This window comes from Camelus bactrianus, chromosome X, assembly GCF_048773025.1.
Source record: "Camelus bactrianus isolate YW-2024 breed Bactrian camel chromosome X, ASM4877302v1, whole genome shotgun sequence".
NCBI classification, from domain to species: Eukaryota; Metazoa; Chordata; class Mammalia; order Artiodactyla; family Camelidae; genus Camelus; species Camelus bactrianus.
The window spans coordinates 104,531,811-104,549,346 of NC_133575.1; the positions used below are offsets into that span (position 1 = coordinate 104,531,811).

The following is a 17,536-nucleotide window of genomic DNA, read 5'->3' on the forward strand; positions in this document are numbered from 1 at the left end:
TACAGAGTAACCTTGAAAGGTGACATCACAATTGCTGCCAAAGGCATTGCCATTTTAAAAGGGAAAAAGGATTTTTTTTTAATCCCAGAGACCTAACAGCTCAGATAATCCATGATCTAGCTTGAAAATTACTCTTCTCAGCTTCCTCAGTAATTTAACTACCAGCAGTTTTGTGGACCATAATTATCCTCTGAATTTGAGTACTAGTGTATTAAGAAAAAAATTCTTAAATATAGTCTATAAATTAATTAAACCATCCTACGTATCTCCCTCCCACTCACAACATATCTATGTGAGCACAGAGAAACCAGCATTGTTTTTGTACATTTGGTTTTCCCACTTAAAAGTCCTAAGGAAAGTCCGTATTTTGGCACAATTCAGTTGGCCGTAAAGACAATATCTCTCAAGATGTACAATTTTACCAGATTTAAAGATCTTATTAATTAGAAGTAACCTTAGAAATAGCTGTGGTGGGAATAATGAACCAAATCATACAAAGGTCATAATATCAAATTTGATTTCTAGAGCTTTATATCCAAATTCCTACTGGCAAGAAATACATTTACCAAAAGGACAGGTTCTAAAAATTATTTAAAATGTCCAGGCAATTCGAGAAAGCCTTTATGTATGAACTTAACAGAATGAACATTCAACTCCACCCAATGAGGGAACTTACTTACCATTCACTTTAAGGTAACAGTAAGGCACAGTAGAGTATTTCTATAGTTCTTATACTAACTCTCAAATTAAAGTTAAAAGTTATCTTTTGCCTGAAGACTAAATAAGAAAATGTGTAGAGTTTATTACTAAGACTGAATTATGAATCTTAATCTGTATTTGCAGTACTTTCCTAAAACTTGCCATAACAAATAATGTGTATCACTTCACCATTTACCAAGTTCTTTTCATTTGTATTACCACATTAAATTCTCATAACACTCCTATAAAGGGTATTACTATTTTCCTCACTTTCTTTTTTTTTTTTCAGATGAAAAACCTGAGATCACACAGCCAGCAATCGGTAAAGCCAGAACTTAATCCAACTGTAGATTATGAAGCAACTTTATTTTGAAATATTATATAATTATCAAGACTGTATAAAACTCACATCAACCTTTATATGACTTAGTTTAATAATTCCACCTCAGCCACTTCTAAGGTTACTTCTTTTTAAAATACCACAAGGAAGGAATTAAGATCTAAATGCATAAAACTGATTTAATGATAAGTAAATGAAATATATGGGTTTTGGGTTAAAATATACTTTGGAAATATAGCAATGGAAAAAATTTTAAATAAAGCATTTACTATGTATTTTTTAAAGAAAGTACTATCATGCTGCGGCTAACAAACGCCTAAGTTTAGAGAAAATGTGTAAAAGACATTACAAGAAGAAAATCAGTCCCTCTGATGGGGAAACTTAACAAACTCAATCAGCCTAGCTAGCTAGCTCAATAAAAGCCTCAGAATGAAGTGAGCCCAAAACAGGTGACACTAGGATGCCAAACTTAAAGAATGCTTTTCACTTGACAGATTTTTAAATGATGTCATTGAAATTTTGAGGCCCCTTCTGGACACAAAGTATTTTAACTCATTACTGACTTCAATATAGTAGGTCATTTCTGCTTCTCTCCTGAAACTACCCGCTTCCTCAAAACACACACAAAGATCTTTGTCACAAGAGCTCTGCTCCACTAGGGCAAGCTCAATGCAAGAAGGAAGAACATTTTTCCACGACAGCTTGCTAGTTCAAGAATGGTAATAATCTTCCTAAAGCCGCACCCAAGCACAATCACCCCAAAATGCTTAATCCTGTGAGATGTCAATGATACTCATCCCAGTACTTACTTAGCAAAAATTCTACACTGTCTGCCACAGCTGTTGCTCCTGAAATCACTTGGAGTTCAACATAAAATCTTTAGCCCCCACCTCTCCAAGACTTTTCTTCTGTACTCATTAGAAACATTAGATCACATAAACTAGTATTTTTTTTTAATAAGGTAGCAAAAGGCAGAGATTGTAAAAACTGACTGAAGGTTTTTATTATAAAGAGGGCTGTGGTTACGGCAGAGAACAACCGTACCATGAAGCTAACTGCTACAGATTAATACAGTGCTACTCACTGTTATCTGGGTAACAGAATGAAAAGCAGCAATTGCTACAGTCTTATATTGAGCTCCTGCTGGATGCAGCCTGCAAAGTGCTGGCTGGGGAGGTCAGCAGATTCTTTTCCAGCAGCCCAGTCCCTGACCCTTCCTACAGCTGCTGGCCCAGTCTTGGATCCACCTTCACTCAAAGCCAAGCAGTTGGAAGTCATGTGGTCTCCTGTGGATCCATTCCACCCATACCAAGAATCTCTCTTCATAGCTTTATGACAGTTTGCACGTGAGAAAATATTGAGGAAAAAAAATAGGAACCCAAAGAAATCTGCAATCAGGGAACCACAAATATAAGGTACATTCACAGAATTCTGCCTAAACAGCAACAAAGTCTACTCACTGGTATTTGGATAACAGAAAAGAAGCATTTGTCACAAAGTGGCAGAACATTTCACTGACTCCTTGTCCCCGTTAGGAAAATGCTGAGGCCATGCTGAGACCAAGTTATAGTCAAGTTGGTCCTCTATGAAAGTTTAACATGTGACGTTTTCAATTCCTAATATGAAATGGACATATGAAATGGGCAGCAAAGATGTCAACTAGGGTTCTGGGTTAAGCCCCTCCTTTTTTGGGGCATCATGGCTTTAAGCTTTTGGTTTGAAATACTGTGAATTCAAGCAACTGTCCCATATAAAACTTTAAAATACTTTTCGACTTTCAATATACAAATCTTTGAATTTATTGCAAAGTCCCCCTCTAGGTGAACCATAATAAGCCAGAGACAAAAAGAAGAGTTTTTCTCCCTATGGAACGATGAAAGTGTATTTGCTTCTGACACCTCCGGAGAGTTGATTCAAAGCGTTCTGAAATAACAAAGCCTTCCAATAGTAGCCATGCTAAAACTTAATTCTCAACTGCAAATGAAAAAAATCCTTAAGGATTTCAACAAAATCAGTAAGACTGTTTTATTGGAGCTCATATAAAAGGAAACCAGCCTGAGAACAGGCTAAAAGCAACCTCCCACAATCGAATACTACCTCTCTCAGGCAGTGGACAAGTCTCTTGGGCTAAGCAATGCGCTGTCCAATTTTATAAAATCAACGATTTGGGGTGGGGGGAAGGGTACTTTCTGGCGATGGGATCAGTTTAGGAGAAAGCACTTTGAAGCGCTGACTCCCATTCAGCTCAGCCTGGGGTCTGCAAGAGGTCCCACGGAAGATGACATCTTGGCGAAGTCATGTGCTACAGGAGGCAAACCCGGAGGAGCCGAGAGCCAAGTTTCATCCCAACTTTCAAAGCAAGACCTCCCCCCCAAGGCCCCCTCGTCACCGGCCCTTGACCGGGAGGGTGCAGGAAGTCAAGCCTTGGGAGAGACAAGGACTGAGACCGTGGGAGAGGACGAAAGCGCGAGCGCCCCGGGCCGCGGGAAAACTTCAGGGCTGCCCCGGGCCCCGAGGGCTATCCCAGCGCCCGCACATCCCCGGCAGCTGCGCGTCCCGTCTGCGAAGGCGTCCACCGCCCCCACTGGCAGGCGAGGCTCGGGGCCGTCCGCGGGGTCCCGGGTGCCAGGCCCCTGCCCTCCCGCCCCAGCAGCGCCCGTTAGTTCTCTCGCTCCCCGCCCGTGGGGGTGCGGGCGCGGGCGGTGGCAGCTGGACCGCGGGCTGCGGGACTCAGGCCATTGGCGGCGCGGGCCAGCCGTCTCCCTTCCCGCCCCCGTCCCGTCCCGTCGCCCCGTCGCGTCCCCGGGCGCTGTGGCACGAGGGGACATCAGACCGCGCGCGAGGAGACTCCGGAGTAAAGTTTTCCGGCGCGGGCCACGCCGCTCCAGAGGTCCCTGGGGCCGCGGGAACCCTGCCTCCCGCGCGCGCCCGAGCTCCCCCGGGAGCCGCCGGCCCGCTCACCCATCCGTTCCCGCAGCCCCTTCAGGGATGTGCTGCCGCGAGCGCCAGCCCGCTCCGCCATCTTCAGAGCCGCCGAGCTGGGAGCCGCTGCTGCCGCCGCCGGGACCCCAGTGCGCAGGCTCTGGCGCGGCCGCCACGGGGGTCGGGGGCGTGGCTCCGGGGGCGGGGCGGGGCCCAAAGAGACGCCGCGGCAGCCTCAGACCCGCAAACGCCGCAGCGCTACTTTCCGGGACCACCTTGTGTAAGGAAACCGTCTTCTACGTCCCGTGCTCTCCCCATACCCTCATCTTGGAGGACAGCCAATCATCAGCTGGCTTGGCTATCCAACAGTCCTTTTTCTTTTCATCACTTCTACCTAGAAACGCAGTACATTCATTCTTCATTCATTCGTTCATTTAAGGATCACTTCCTAAGTGCCTCTTGGGTTCGCCTGCATTATGAGTTTGCTAGTCTTTGAAAAACAACAGTAAGGCCCAAGTTGGGCGAAAGGTTGGGAAAGAGGTTCCTGTGAGGTGCTAGGGGCCTGATCACGAGTAAAAATTTTTTAAGTTATTGACAATAAACCATGACACTGTTAGGTCTCAAAGTTGTGTGAATTACCTTTCGGGTGTTTGTGAATCTTTAAAGTGAAGGAGAGGACTTACTGGTGTTAATCTCTCCAGATAGATACATATAAAATACATCAATAATTAGTATCAAGAATGCATAAAGATCTAAAAATACTTAAGAAAAAGACAACCCCCCAAAAAGTGAGCAAAAGGCATAAACAGGCCTTTCACAGGAGAGAAGACACAAATGGCCAAATTAGCATATGAAAAGATGCTGAAATTCTTTAGCACTTGAGAGAATACAGATGAAAACCACAAGATACCATGTTACACCTACAGATTTGTCAAAAATTAAAGAATGTACAGTAAGTGTTGGTGAAGACGTAGAAAAATAATACTATAAATCAACTATACTTCAATTAAAAAAATACTAGTACAGAAAAAAATTGCCATTATAGCACCTGAAGCCCTGCGCCTACGTATATACAGACACCAGTGCTTTGCATGATGTACAGGAGATGGTAGCCGTGACTATTATTACACCCGTAGACTAATCATGCATGCGCAAGGCACATACACATATACACAGATTCAGCTTTGATGAATTTACCTGGAACTTACAAACAGAAGATCTAGAAAAATGCATCACCTTTGTAGTTTTTTGTAAAAATGTCGAAAATGTTGAACTCACTGTTAGATGTCGAACCCATCTAATAATGAGGAAACATTCAGACAAATCAAAACTGTGGCATATTCTGCAAAACAACTGACCTGGATGCTTCAAAATGAAAGATTAAAAACAAACACCAAGAAAGTGTTTCAGATCAGAGGAGGCTAAAGAGATCAGGTGTAAGCATGCATGATCCTCGATTAGAACCTAGGTTTGCATTCATTATGGGGACAACTGGGAAAATCTGAATATGAACTGTATATTAGATATTATTGTATCAAAGTCAAATTTCTTGGGAGTGAGAATGATATTATGGTCATGTAGGGAAATGTCCTTTTTCTTAAGAAGTAAATGCTGAAGGCATTGGGGGTAAAGTATCATAATATCCGAAACTTACTGTCAAGTAGTTCACAGGAAAAAAACAGAGCAACTATCACAAAATGTTAAAAACTGGTGAATCTAGATGGTTACATAGATGCTCATTTTACTCTTCTTTCAACTCTTCCATGGGTTTCTCATTTTTAAGTAAGTTGGGGAATTTTTCTGAAATCTAGAAAGATTGTCTTCTTTAAACATCACCACTTTGAAAAGTGAAATTTGATTTGGAATTACATATATGGGGAGGAGCCCCCCATATCGTTGCAGCATTTAGAAACTCTAAAGTCCTTAATCCCGCCCAGGTGAGTGGGGAAGGGGCAATAAGAGGTCTACAAAAAAACAAATATAGGCAGCATATGCTGGGAGTTGGATGAGTAATTAAAATGGGTTCCAAGAGCTCAGAGGGATGAGAAATCACTCATGGTTGGGGTGATCAGAGAAGCCTTTGTGGAAGAATTGGCACTTATTTCGCACCTGCTGATCAAAAGAACGCAATGGCACCTTAATTTCAGCCTCCCCTAGGAGCTGAGTGAGGCAATGGGCCCATCTGTGGCCAGATCGTCCCATTTTTCAAAATAAGCTGGAAATCTGGATTTTAACGTAAAATCTCTTATTTTAAAAATGATAAGAACATTAAAAGTTTTGAAAACCACAGTGCAGGACAAATGAAATGGTCAAATAGCTAATCAATGTTCAAGTTTCCCAATTACCTCATTTTTTTACATCGAATAAAAATCCAAACAAGGTCCACACATGGCATTCATTGATATGCCTTTTAGGTTTCTTTTAATCTATAAATAACCCTTCTTTCTCTCAACCCTCTTTGACAGATCACTGTGAGTTTTCAACTCATTCATTCATTCAGTAGGTAGGTCATTCAACAGAGCTTTTTTGACCATCTACTCTGTGCCTGGCAGGTTGGGAAAAAAAGAGAGCTATGTCCTCCAGTGATTCTAAATGAATAATTAGACCTCAGGGTCCCCTTCGATGTTTCCTTGTGGCTACAGCAGCTCCCTAAGGAGCCCCCACGGGACTGTTTGTATATTTCTCAGAAAAATATTGGAGCTGAAAGCTGCCAGCTTGGAGAGAGTGAATCTATTCTGGAGCCAACGCAGACTCAGAGCTGGGAAAGAACCCAGGCTGCTCAAGTCCTCTCCTCCTGTATTTGGAAAGCCTGTTCCCCAGTGAGCAAAAAAGAACTGGAATCCTGCACACTATTTTTTTCCTACTTGGCTATTTTTTCCCTTAAACCTGACACCAGCAGGAAACATTCACAAACCACAGTCATAATAGGTCTAGGAATTGTCACTTTTTTTTCTGTTAAAATATTGAATTCACATGTAATAAACACTGGGTGGACTTATCAAGTCCAACAAATTTGCATTTAAACAGCCACCACCACAGCACTGTACTAAGAGTTCTAAGCTTCATGGCTGTGAGATGGCTGTTCCTCTCCATCCTGAACTAGCTGTCAGATTCACCCATCACACACGCAGCAGAGTCAGGCCTCTCGTTTCTCATTCTCTCATTTCTGACTCTTGCCTCGCATCTGTTGCAGCTTGGCTGTGATGCAGGGGGAAGAGTGATGTTTCATTCTGGACTCGTCTCTTGCCAAGCCGACTCATATTTTCCTTTCTTTTCCCAAATCTGCACTTTTCTTCTCTCCTAAGTTACGGACTTACCTCAGGCTCTGGTCACTTCTTGCTTGGTTGGTGGCAGCCTTCCCAGCTCTGGAATTCCTGCTGCAACACCTCGGGGTCCCCCTGGCCATTACCCTTCAGCACCCCTCCCCCTTCTCCTTCCCCTTCCCTTTGCACAGAGGACCGTGGGTGACCTTGCTCTCTTTCCTGGGGTGGGGGTGGGGGGCGCTGATTCTCATGACCTGAGCTGACCAGGGTGGGGGCTGGAGCTTCTTAGGAGAGGAAGAAGAGGCCACCACTGTCACTTTGGATCAGACAAACCTCAGCAGGGAAGAGTGTGGTGACGGCTGTAACAATCTGTTTGGAGCAGTAGGTATGTCTTGGATACTTACCGGTACATAGTAAGAGCTGTCATTTGTCCAGTGCCTCCTCACAGGCACAGTGCTTAAAGGTTTATGTGGATTATTTAATATAATCCTCAGCACCACTTTATGAGAGAGCTTTTGTTAGCATCCTCATTTTACAGATGAGGAAACAGTTAATTTCCCCAGGGTTAGTAGAGCTAGGAAGTAGCAGGACCAGGATTCAAGGCCATGTGTATCTAGTACTCCTTACACTGTGTCTCCCGGTTTACCAGCTGATGAGCCCCTAGTCTGCTCTTAATTCCTAACCCATGTCTTCCACTTTTCCACAGATCCAGTCCCCACACTCAGCCTTTTCAGTGTTGCACTTTTGATGATTGGGATGGTCTTCCTACAACTACATCTCTTAACTCAAGTATCAGTATAGCAGTCTCTTAAGTCTTTAATTGAATTGACTCAAACTACTCCATAAAAAAATTGAAAAATGGGTGTTTCATATATATCTGGCAATGGAGATACATATGACTCCTGTTAAGCAGTCTTCCTTCTAGAATAGCAAGGCTCAGCAGAGCCAAGCACTCAGGACTGACTTCAAAATACCTCTGTAAAGGAAAACGCGCCACATCTATCGCGCTGTTTATCCTGCAATGAATATGTGTTGAATGAAAAAGTACAAAAAGCCTCCACAGTACTGCAGGAGGAAGAAATGAAAATATTTTCGATGGCCACCAGGGTGTTGAAAAGGTCTAGACTTAAAATTATTAAAGGGCAAGAAAATGTCCTCATTTTTTTTCTTGACTTCAAATAAAGTAGAGCAAACATGGGCTGTGCCTTCTAATTCTAAATACAGGGCCTGTAATATAAAGGAAGCTTCTGGGGATGCCAAAAAGCATAAAATAGCAAGAATGCCCTTTAAAGACACTTTAGGATTTCTAACAGAGCTAAAAATTGGTAAAATCCAGATGGGAGAAAATGAAAAGAAAAGAGAGAAGTCAGGATGGTTTGTTAAGACACAGATTTGCTGGGCTCCATTCCCAGAGCTTCTGATTCTGTAAGTGTCATTAATTGTACAACATATACCTCTAAGGAAATGTACCGAATAATATCTACTGTGATGTCAAGTATAGCTGAGTACTTAATGTCTTTGATGATGATAAATATTAAAAATTGGTAAATATTAAAACACTGATGATGATAAATATTAAAAATTCTAATACAGATCTAATGTTGTATACATCCTGATACTTAACATTTTTTTTTTACTAAGGGCAGGCAGATGCTTTGCCCTAGGGGTCCTTGAAAGCCAAGGTCTGGCCAAGGCCTTGCTGGTGAGCATCACCATGGAGGGAGGGGCATCACGACAGGGAGCTGCAGGCAAGGCTGCCTGAGAGCATTTTGTACCACAATTTCCTGTGACAGAGTGTGCTACAGCACACTACATACACGGTTTTCCTGCTCTTGGCCCTCCATACACAGGACAGTCCACATACATATGCACCTATGTTTTCAAAGGACCTCGTTAATGGGGGGAGGGTATAGCTCAAGTGGTAGAGCACATGCTTAGCATGCATGATGGCCCGGGGTTCAATCCCCAGTACATCCTCCAAAAATAAATAAACCTAATTGCTTCCCCCCTACCAAAATGAAAATAAATAAATAAAAAATAAAAAGGACCTCATTAGATGAATGAGGGGGAAAGTGAAATATGCAAGTCTTCGTGACCCAAGATTGGAATGGTTAGACAATCCTGTCCCTAACTCGGCTCTTCTCGAGCCACCCTTTGCAAAACTCAGCTGTTTGTCACTAGGTTGATACAGTTGCGGAGTTGCCTGCACTGTTAAACCTCATTGTTTTCTCATGGCCAGCTCCTAGATCTATTTAGAGAATGTGTCCTTTGAGAGACAAAAGGGCCTGAGAGGACAAAGGAAACCACTGTGCACAGTCTTCGTGGCACGTGGGTCTATCAGAACGCACACGTGGGCAGCCAAGAGCCAAAGCAGACTTCCCAGGGGGTTCTCATCTCTGCATGCAGCTGGGGTGAAGGACTCAGCAATGCAGAGTGAAATTTCTAAGGGTCAGCCCAACAGCCAGCCCCTTGAAAAGAAAACTCTCCAGGGTTTTCAGAGAAGAGTCTTGGGATAGATGGGGAGGAGGAGAGAAAAAGAGCAGGTTATCCTTGAGGCCAAGTGAACAGACAACGTTTCTCTGCTTTCAGGAAATACAAATATCCTTGACTTTGCTTTGCTTTAGTTTCCAGATATTACCGTGGAGGACAGATCATGGAATGTGAGAGCTAGCAAGGAACTTCAAGGCCACTAAGTTTAGTCCTCTCACTTTCCCCTGAGGCTCAGAGAGGCATGTTGACTCAAGTCCCCACAGCTGGAACCCAGGTCTCCTGATGCCCTATCTCATGCTCTTTCCTCTACACATACGTGAAAGGCTGTCCAAACAATCTTTTGGAAGAAGAAAAAAAAAGTGAGAATTGCTGATCCAGCGCTGGGAACCATTATGCAATCCAGCTGGAATTTGACCTATATCCTCTCATGAAACTGAAACGGACACGGGAGGGAAACAGATGGAGATCCCGCTAAGTTGTGAAAGGCACACTTAAAGGATATTTAACAGCCATGATTTTTGTAAAGGATCCAATAAGTTGGCCCCTACCTGCTGCTCCACACTCCTGTCTCACCACTTCCTCCATGGAACCCTCTTCTGCAGCCCCCAAACCAGGCAAACGTCTCGGCTTGCACGGCCCTCTTATATCTACTCTTCCCGCACCTCACAGAGGCATGATTCAAATTCAGGATAATCTGATTCCAGAGTCCTCAAACTTTCCAGAGGTATGAGGAGCCAGAGGAAGAGAGGGCCGCTCTGGGCAGTGCCTGGCAGCCTATGCCCGGGCTAAAAGCGTGCCAGTGTGGAACTGTGATCTGAATCTGGGAGTAGCGGTGAGGATGGAGGAGATGGCCAAGCACTAGTGTAGCCTGAGAGGCTCCATGGAAGAAATGACTCTTCAAATCAGGCTTCATATCTATTGGATAGTAAATTCTTATCTGTGTTATTCTCAGAACTCTGCCAGTGCTTTGTGAAGGGTTTGTGTTCAGTATGTTTCTGTTGTCGATATTTATTATTATGCTTGGAGATAATTAATTCAACTGAAACACATCCAGGAGGAGCTGTTCAATCTTCTGGAACCGGTTCTTTTCTCTTTCTGGGAGGAGGCATGCATATGCCAAGTTCTGGTTGCTTCTGGATGTGTGCACCCTGAGAAACTGTAGATGAGACTGCCTTCAGAAAGAAGGTGTGAGAAATAAAGCACTGATTGCAATTTTAGTTCTGTAGAAATATTTGGGAAGCCTGCTTGGTGGTGTTTTCATGATTGAAAATGACCCCATGCGTGTGCTTGACAGGAACATGGGCCACAGCAGGCCTGACATATGCTTTTTCCCATCTCCATATGTTTCATTTATATCTTAATCCACAGCCTGCTGGGAAATAGCTGGGTAAGATCGCACTTTGGGGACCACTGTCAGTTGGTCTCCTGCTATTTTCTTAGCCGACGGTATTCACACATCCTCCACTAGGAGCTGGAATCTGGCCCTGGGCCTGTGGAATTGCTATAGGGCTGACTGCGGGGGAAGGAAAAATTGAAATGTAAAATGACTTTGTTCAGACGTGAGTCAGGGATGTGTTCGCTGCGTTTATAGGAGGAGGAAATGACATTTGAAGAGAATTGTGAAGTCCCCCAACCTGCCCTTGGCCCGTTGCCGTTGCCTGTGGGAAAAGAGCAGGGGCTTTGGGTCCCGGTCCTGCCACTTAAAGACTCTTTCACCCTGAGCCTCCAGTTTCCTCACCTGTAAAATGAGGATCATAACAGTTGCTTAAAACTGTTTTATTGATCTTCAAATCAGTTGATATAAAGGGTCAGGTATGGTGCTCAATACACAATGTGAGCTCAATATAAAATAGTAGTAGCAACGATAGCTAATATTTTGGAGTGATAACAAAAGCTAATATTATACTATGTGCTAGGCACTTTTCTCATTGTCTCACTTATCCTTTTTTTTTTGAAGTTTTTTTTTTGTTTTTCTAGCTATGAGGTCAGTAGAATTATCCCCTAAAACACCGAATATGATTAATAATGCTAACACACCACACAGCTCAGACTGGGATAATTCCACACTTCCTCATCTCGTCCTCACACCTCCCCCGACCCCCCACTGAGTTTTCATTTGTGGCCAGACGGCTGGAGACGTTTCACCAGGTGATGGAATGAAGACAGGAGGCCAAGAGAACAGGCATTTTGCAACCCCAAAGGGGTCTGCATTCAGAGACAAGAAATCACATTTTTATGCAAAGAATACTAATTGTAAGTATCTGACAAAGGGGCTTGTTTGGGGGAAAACAAACACAGGAGTCATTCATATACTTGAAATCTGTTAAAATCAGAATACTGGGCCTTCACAGAGGGCCAGTACCTTTTGTGTTCCTGCTCCCCACCCCCTTCCTTCCCTGCTCCCCTGTCCCAGGTCGGGACAAGGTAGGGCTGATTCCCTTCAGGTGCAGGCGAAGCCTGAGGTGCAGTCACAGACCCCCTTCCCCCTCCCCCAGGCACATCTCCTGGTGGGGAAGGCACGAGGCGGGGGCAGATGTGGTCCAAACAGATAGACTGCTGCCACTAGCATGCCTGCAGTGTCCTCATTTCTTACAAACCGAACTGGCCTTATTGGAAATTAGCTCTTGCAGGAAGAGAGCATCTCTCTTGAGAGTAAGGCAGAAGGTGAAGCGGCTTCAGATAAGAATCCGAATCGGATTCAAGGCAAAACATGGGCCTTGAAGGTCTGGGGGGTGGGGTGGGGTGGTTAACTCAGGTCACGTGACAACACACCCTGCTCCACCCACTTCCGAAGGCTGGCGGGCACTTGGGGGAAGCACCTCCTGGGAGAAACTTATTGAAATGCTAACTGGAAACCAAGCAGATTCTAGTTTCCGTTTGGCCTCCGGGAAGCCACAGCACAGAATTTCAGCATTTTTCTCTCACACTGTCTGCGCATGGTCCCAAATTCTTTCTGCGTCTGTTTCCCCCTCCTTGCTGTCTCTGCCAATTCTCTGGGTGTGGTAGACAGTCTGGTCCCCAGAATTCAGGGAAATATGAAATATCATACTATAACCTTTTGGATTGTGTCTTGTTTTAAAATAGAAAAGTCACTTATATTTTTCTCCAGTGGCAGTTTACATCACGTTTCAAAACAACCATTTTGTTAAGGGACACTTCAGGGTAGGCCAGAGACAGAAAAACTCAAATTAGGAAAAAAACTCAGGTAAGGACTTCTTTGACAGCTCAAAGACACTCGATTTGGAGTGTCTTTAAATTTCGTTGTAAAATCTAGCCAGCTTCCCTCTTCATTTTACAAAGGAAGCAACTTAGAAGAAGTGACTCATCCAAGGTCACACAGCTAGTAAATGGCAAACCCATATGTTTTCAAGTCCCATTTTCAAAATGCCATTACACACGATCCAAATTATAATCCCAGTAGGGAGCATTTTTATGTGTAACAATTGACAAGATGATTTGTTGTTGCAAGGATTCAATGCAGTAACGCTTGTAAAGTGGCAGAACGAAATTAAAATGCTCTGTCCGTTACGTATTTTCTTTCCTGGATATTCATAGCCACATAGATTTTGAGTTTACATAGTTGTAATGTTTGTGTCTAGACCACATCTTGATCTCTTTTTTTTCACTTAACACAGACTGCAGACTTACCTGCAGACTTACCTTTTAATGCCCAAAGAATATTCCATCTGGTCTGTGGACTCTACTATTTTGTATACACTCTATCACTGGTGAACATTTGGGTGGTTTCCAGTTTTTCACCATTATACATAGCAGGGCTTGGAACAACCTTACCTAGCTTGCCACCTTCCCATCCCCTATGCTAAAGCTGGTTTCTTTAGAATGTGTTCTCAAGAATGGAGTAAGACACACGAAGAGATTTCAAAGCAGATTGCTCGTCAGAGAAATACCACGTTTACTGTGTGTGTGACCAGTGACGGGAGACTATCATTGACAAAAAAAGTGGTTTAACTCCTCTGTCTGGGCATAGAAAAAGGAACCTGGGGATTCTTGGCTGAAACTTCACATCCTGCCCCTCCTCACCCCACCCTTCAACCTTTGGCAGTGTTAGTGCTTTCCTGGCCGTTTTCTAACTTCCTCCTTCTGCAGAGAGTCTTGGAGCAGAAGTGACCATGCTAATATAGAACAAGATGAATAGTTCTGTATTAATATGAGGCAGAATCTAACAAAAGCCACCCAGGGAAGTGTGACCATTCCAAGCGCTTTATTAAATAAAATGTTGGGGATTCACTTGTGAATTCCCATCATGGCCAAGAAGATGATTTTGATTTTAAAGATACAAATCTAAGTGTGGATCTATGTATCCAGTTATCCATCTATGTGATTGAATTTGAACATCTAGCCCACTGGACTTGCAGTGTATGTTCTGACTTTTGTCACAAATTGTCAATGATTAATACTAACAAGTTATATTTTGGAGTGTGACGGCCCTTCGCTTCTATGCATCATCCCATTTAATCCTAACAACCACTTTTGGAGTGGACACTACTATCATCCCCATTTTACAGATGAGGAAACTGAGGCTTAGAAAGATTAACTTGCCCAGAGTCACACACCACACACCAAGGAAGTGCCAGAGCTGTGATATGAACTCAGGCCTGTTTGATTCTAAAGCATCTGTGCTTGGTTTTCTCCTGCCTCCCCTCCTCCCCTCATTTATGAGATGGTGAGTTATCTGTCCTACTGACTTCAGGGTTGTTTCAAGGATCAAATGGGAGAAAAATCCCAAAGTGCCTTGTAAAGAGTAAACAAAATATTGTATAAATGTGTAGGCATTTTATTAATGTAAGACATGGTCATCACGTGGATTTAATTTAGCTACAGTAATTCTCTAGGACTCTACACCATTCCCTGGCCCAGCCCTAGGCTTTCTGGAGAGACTGAGTAGTTTCTATTTTAAGAATGATTTCTGCCAAGTGAGTCCCCGATTACAGTTCCATGATGTTATTTACAAATGTGATGCTCCCCCCCGCAATAGACTGTCAGGAGGAAGATGAGACTCACCTTCACGCGTGCTATCGCTTTTGCTGGCCTCATCCATGTTTCAAAAGTAGTCCAATGGACTAGCCGGGGCGTGGTACCCCAGGTCTTGTTGCAGTGAGCAAGTCAGGATGCTGGGACGTAACCCAGGGAGCCTCACATCCTCTCCTAAGGGAGAAACCTGGAGTTAGGCACAGTTCACCTTAATATCTGAACCAGAGACTGCTGGGAGGCTGTCAGCGCTGAAACAGGCTTTAGATATCCTCTCACTGGACACCGATGCCTCCCATTTCTTATTTCCTGACTGTAGGTTCTTGTTTTTGTTAAAAATCCCTGCACTGTCCCCATGGGAAAAAGAGAAGGAAAACCGTGTATGTCATATGTTGTATCAGACTGTGTCATGGCAAATTGTGGAACAAAATGCCTTTGGGCATACCTATGTGTGACGCACCTGTCTGTCTGTGACACCCTGCCTCCCTGAGTGTGCTCCCTCCTGGTCCCTTACACGTGTGGTCTCTAATTCTAGTAAAACTCTATGAGGTCGATAGTATTACTATGCCCATATTATAGATGAGGAACTCAACCTGCCCCACCCCGGGTGCACAGTTACTAAGTGAAACTATCAACATATTCACCTCCCAAAAGAAGGAAGGGGGAAGACATTGGGGTGGTTACTGAAGAGGCCTGAGTTCCAGTTCCCACTGTGCCACGACCTACCTGTATGACCTTGGGTAAATCACTCCAGTTCTGTTCCATCCTCTACAAATTAAAGGCTCCTACTTTCTTATTGCTTTGGCTCTTTCCTGGCTTTGCGTTCTATGCCTTTTTCTGAAATCTCTACCATAATTTGCTATTGCTTGTTATGGGAATGAAACCTGTTTAGTTGCTCAGGAAAATAGAACCACTAAGTATCAAGGTCCTGAATCAAACCTGTAGATGATAGAGATCATCACAGACATGACCATAGAAAGGATGCTTTTGCTATTTGGCAAAGCTGAGTGTTGCTGCCACCTAGTGAGGAAAAGGCGCGTGGCTTCCAGGCAAGGTAGGCTCCTGTGCTGGCCTAGGGAAAAGCGACCAGAAATCATCCAGTTGACCAGATCGTTCTGGGGATTTCACAGATTAACTCTTACAAGGTTTCTGCAAACCAATCTCTTTCCCTTTGACTAAATGAGGTTGGGAGAAGAGCTTCTTTGGGCATTACTATTAAGTAGATGTAATGATGTGTACAGACTGGGTCTTTACCCGTGGTCCTCTCCCTCTTTCGGCTGGAATCCCAGAACCCTAGAAGGTCTGAGCAAGAAGGAAGCACCCTCAGAGAATTTCTAGGACAACCTATTTCATAGTACAGAGGGAAGATATTTTGGCCAAGGTCACACAGGTAGTTAACTTAGGCAGGGGTGACAGGAGACTGGTCCCAGAACTCTGAAAACTGATCTGATAAAATCCACCGCAAATGAATGAGATTAGTGACTTGTAAAACCACCACCATCAGAGGCGAATATAGCTCCTGGGCCTGGAGCAAGATTAGGAGATGTTAATCAATGCTATTTGCATATTTAAAGAACGCCTGAGGGTTCTGGTGGGAAGGAATGGGTAGTTGGGCGGAAAGCTGGAGTTGCTGATGCTCAGGGGAGCTTTAAGCACTAGAAGGCGCTCTCTGTGCTGGGAAGAAGGAAGGACTTGTTCCCTGGGACTCCCAGAGGCCTCTAACCACCTATCTTCATCTTGCTGAGAGGCAGCCCACCCTTGGAGTGGCTCCCGGCGCACCAGGCGCAATCTGCTAGAATGTATTTTTAAAAATCAAGCTTTTGCTACTTTTATTATAAATCACTTGCAATAATCTCATAGCCCCAAGTTGAAGTAGTCAATTCTTTGCACAATCAACAATCTTTAATGACGATAATGATGATGACAGTAGTAATAATAATAGTGGCTGATATCACCAAGGGCATCCACTGAGTCAGGGCCTTTGCCTTTATTATCTCATTTACATCTGACACAAGCCCAATGAGATAATAATTATGATCCTGATCCTCATTTTTCAGCTGAGTAAGCTGAGGGTCAGAGAACAGTTTACCAGAGTCCCACGGCTCTCCTGACTACCTTAGCCCTTAATCACAGCCCTATACCACCCTCCTTCCTGGGACCTTGGCCTCCCAGATGTGCTAATGTCGGGAAGCAGGAGGTGCGCATGCGTACTCTGGCTAGGAACCGTCTACATTTCCATCTCTAGGAGAGGGTTCCCTTCTTGCCACGTGCAGACCCTGTTGTAAATTAGCACAGAGGCATTCTAGTAATACAGCCTCTCCTCGGGGAATTGATGCAGCGGCTTGGTAGCCCAGTTGCCTGTAGGGGGAGAGATTACCTCGGGAAAATATTTTCCTTAATTTCCAACCAATTGTTTGCTGGATGGGGGTGGAAGGGGAGATAGACTGTAGGAGGACAGGTGACTAAGGGGAAGAATTTGTGATTATCTGTTGTTTCAGCTCATCAGAACAATCGCTCCTCTCTATTAACAGGGATTGTTAAGAATAGTTAAGTGATTCAAACCTTCCTTCCTCTTTCATACAAAATTCCCTTCAGTAATAAGCCTGAACAGAATTATTCACTAAAAGGGATAGATTTCCCTCCACTGTTTGTTTTCAAACACGATCCTCTCTTCCTCCAATTAAATTATCAGTTAGGTGAAGAGTTTCCATGAACAAGAATCCATCTATCACCTATTACAGATGTATCTACGTGATATGAACAGAATATGCACAACAGTAATTTTACTCTTGCCCCACCCCTCCCCATTTCTGACTTTTTGGGGGGTTCCTTA

General features: G+C 43.8%; 1 protein-coding gene across 2 annotated transcripts in view; it reads right to left on the bottom strand.

The window, feature by feature from the left end:
* The window catches only part of MAP7D3 (MAP7 domain containing 3), a 29,132-nt gene extending 24,976 nt beyond the window's left edge, over nt 1–4,156 (bottom strand). For both annotated transcript variants that reach the window (XM_074359428.1, XM_074359427.1), the window contains exon 1: nt 4,001–4,156. In XM_074359428.1, the coding sequence (XP_074215529.1) occupies nt 4,001–4,061 (61 nt within the window). In that variant the 5' untranslated portion in view covers nt 4,062–4,156. The remainder of the gene's footprint in view (nt 1–4,000) is intronic.
* Between the last annotated feature and the right edge of the window lie 13,380 nt (nt 4,157–17,536).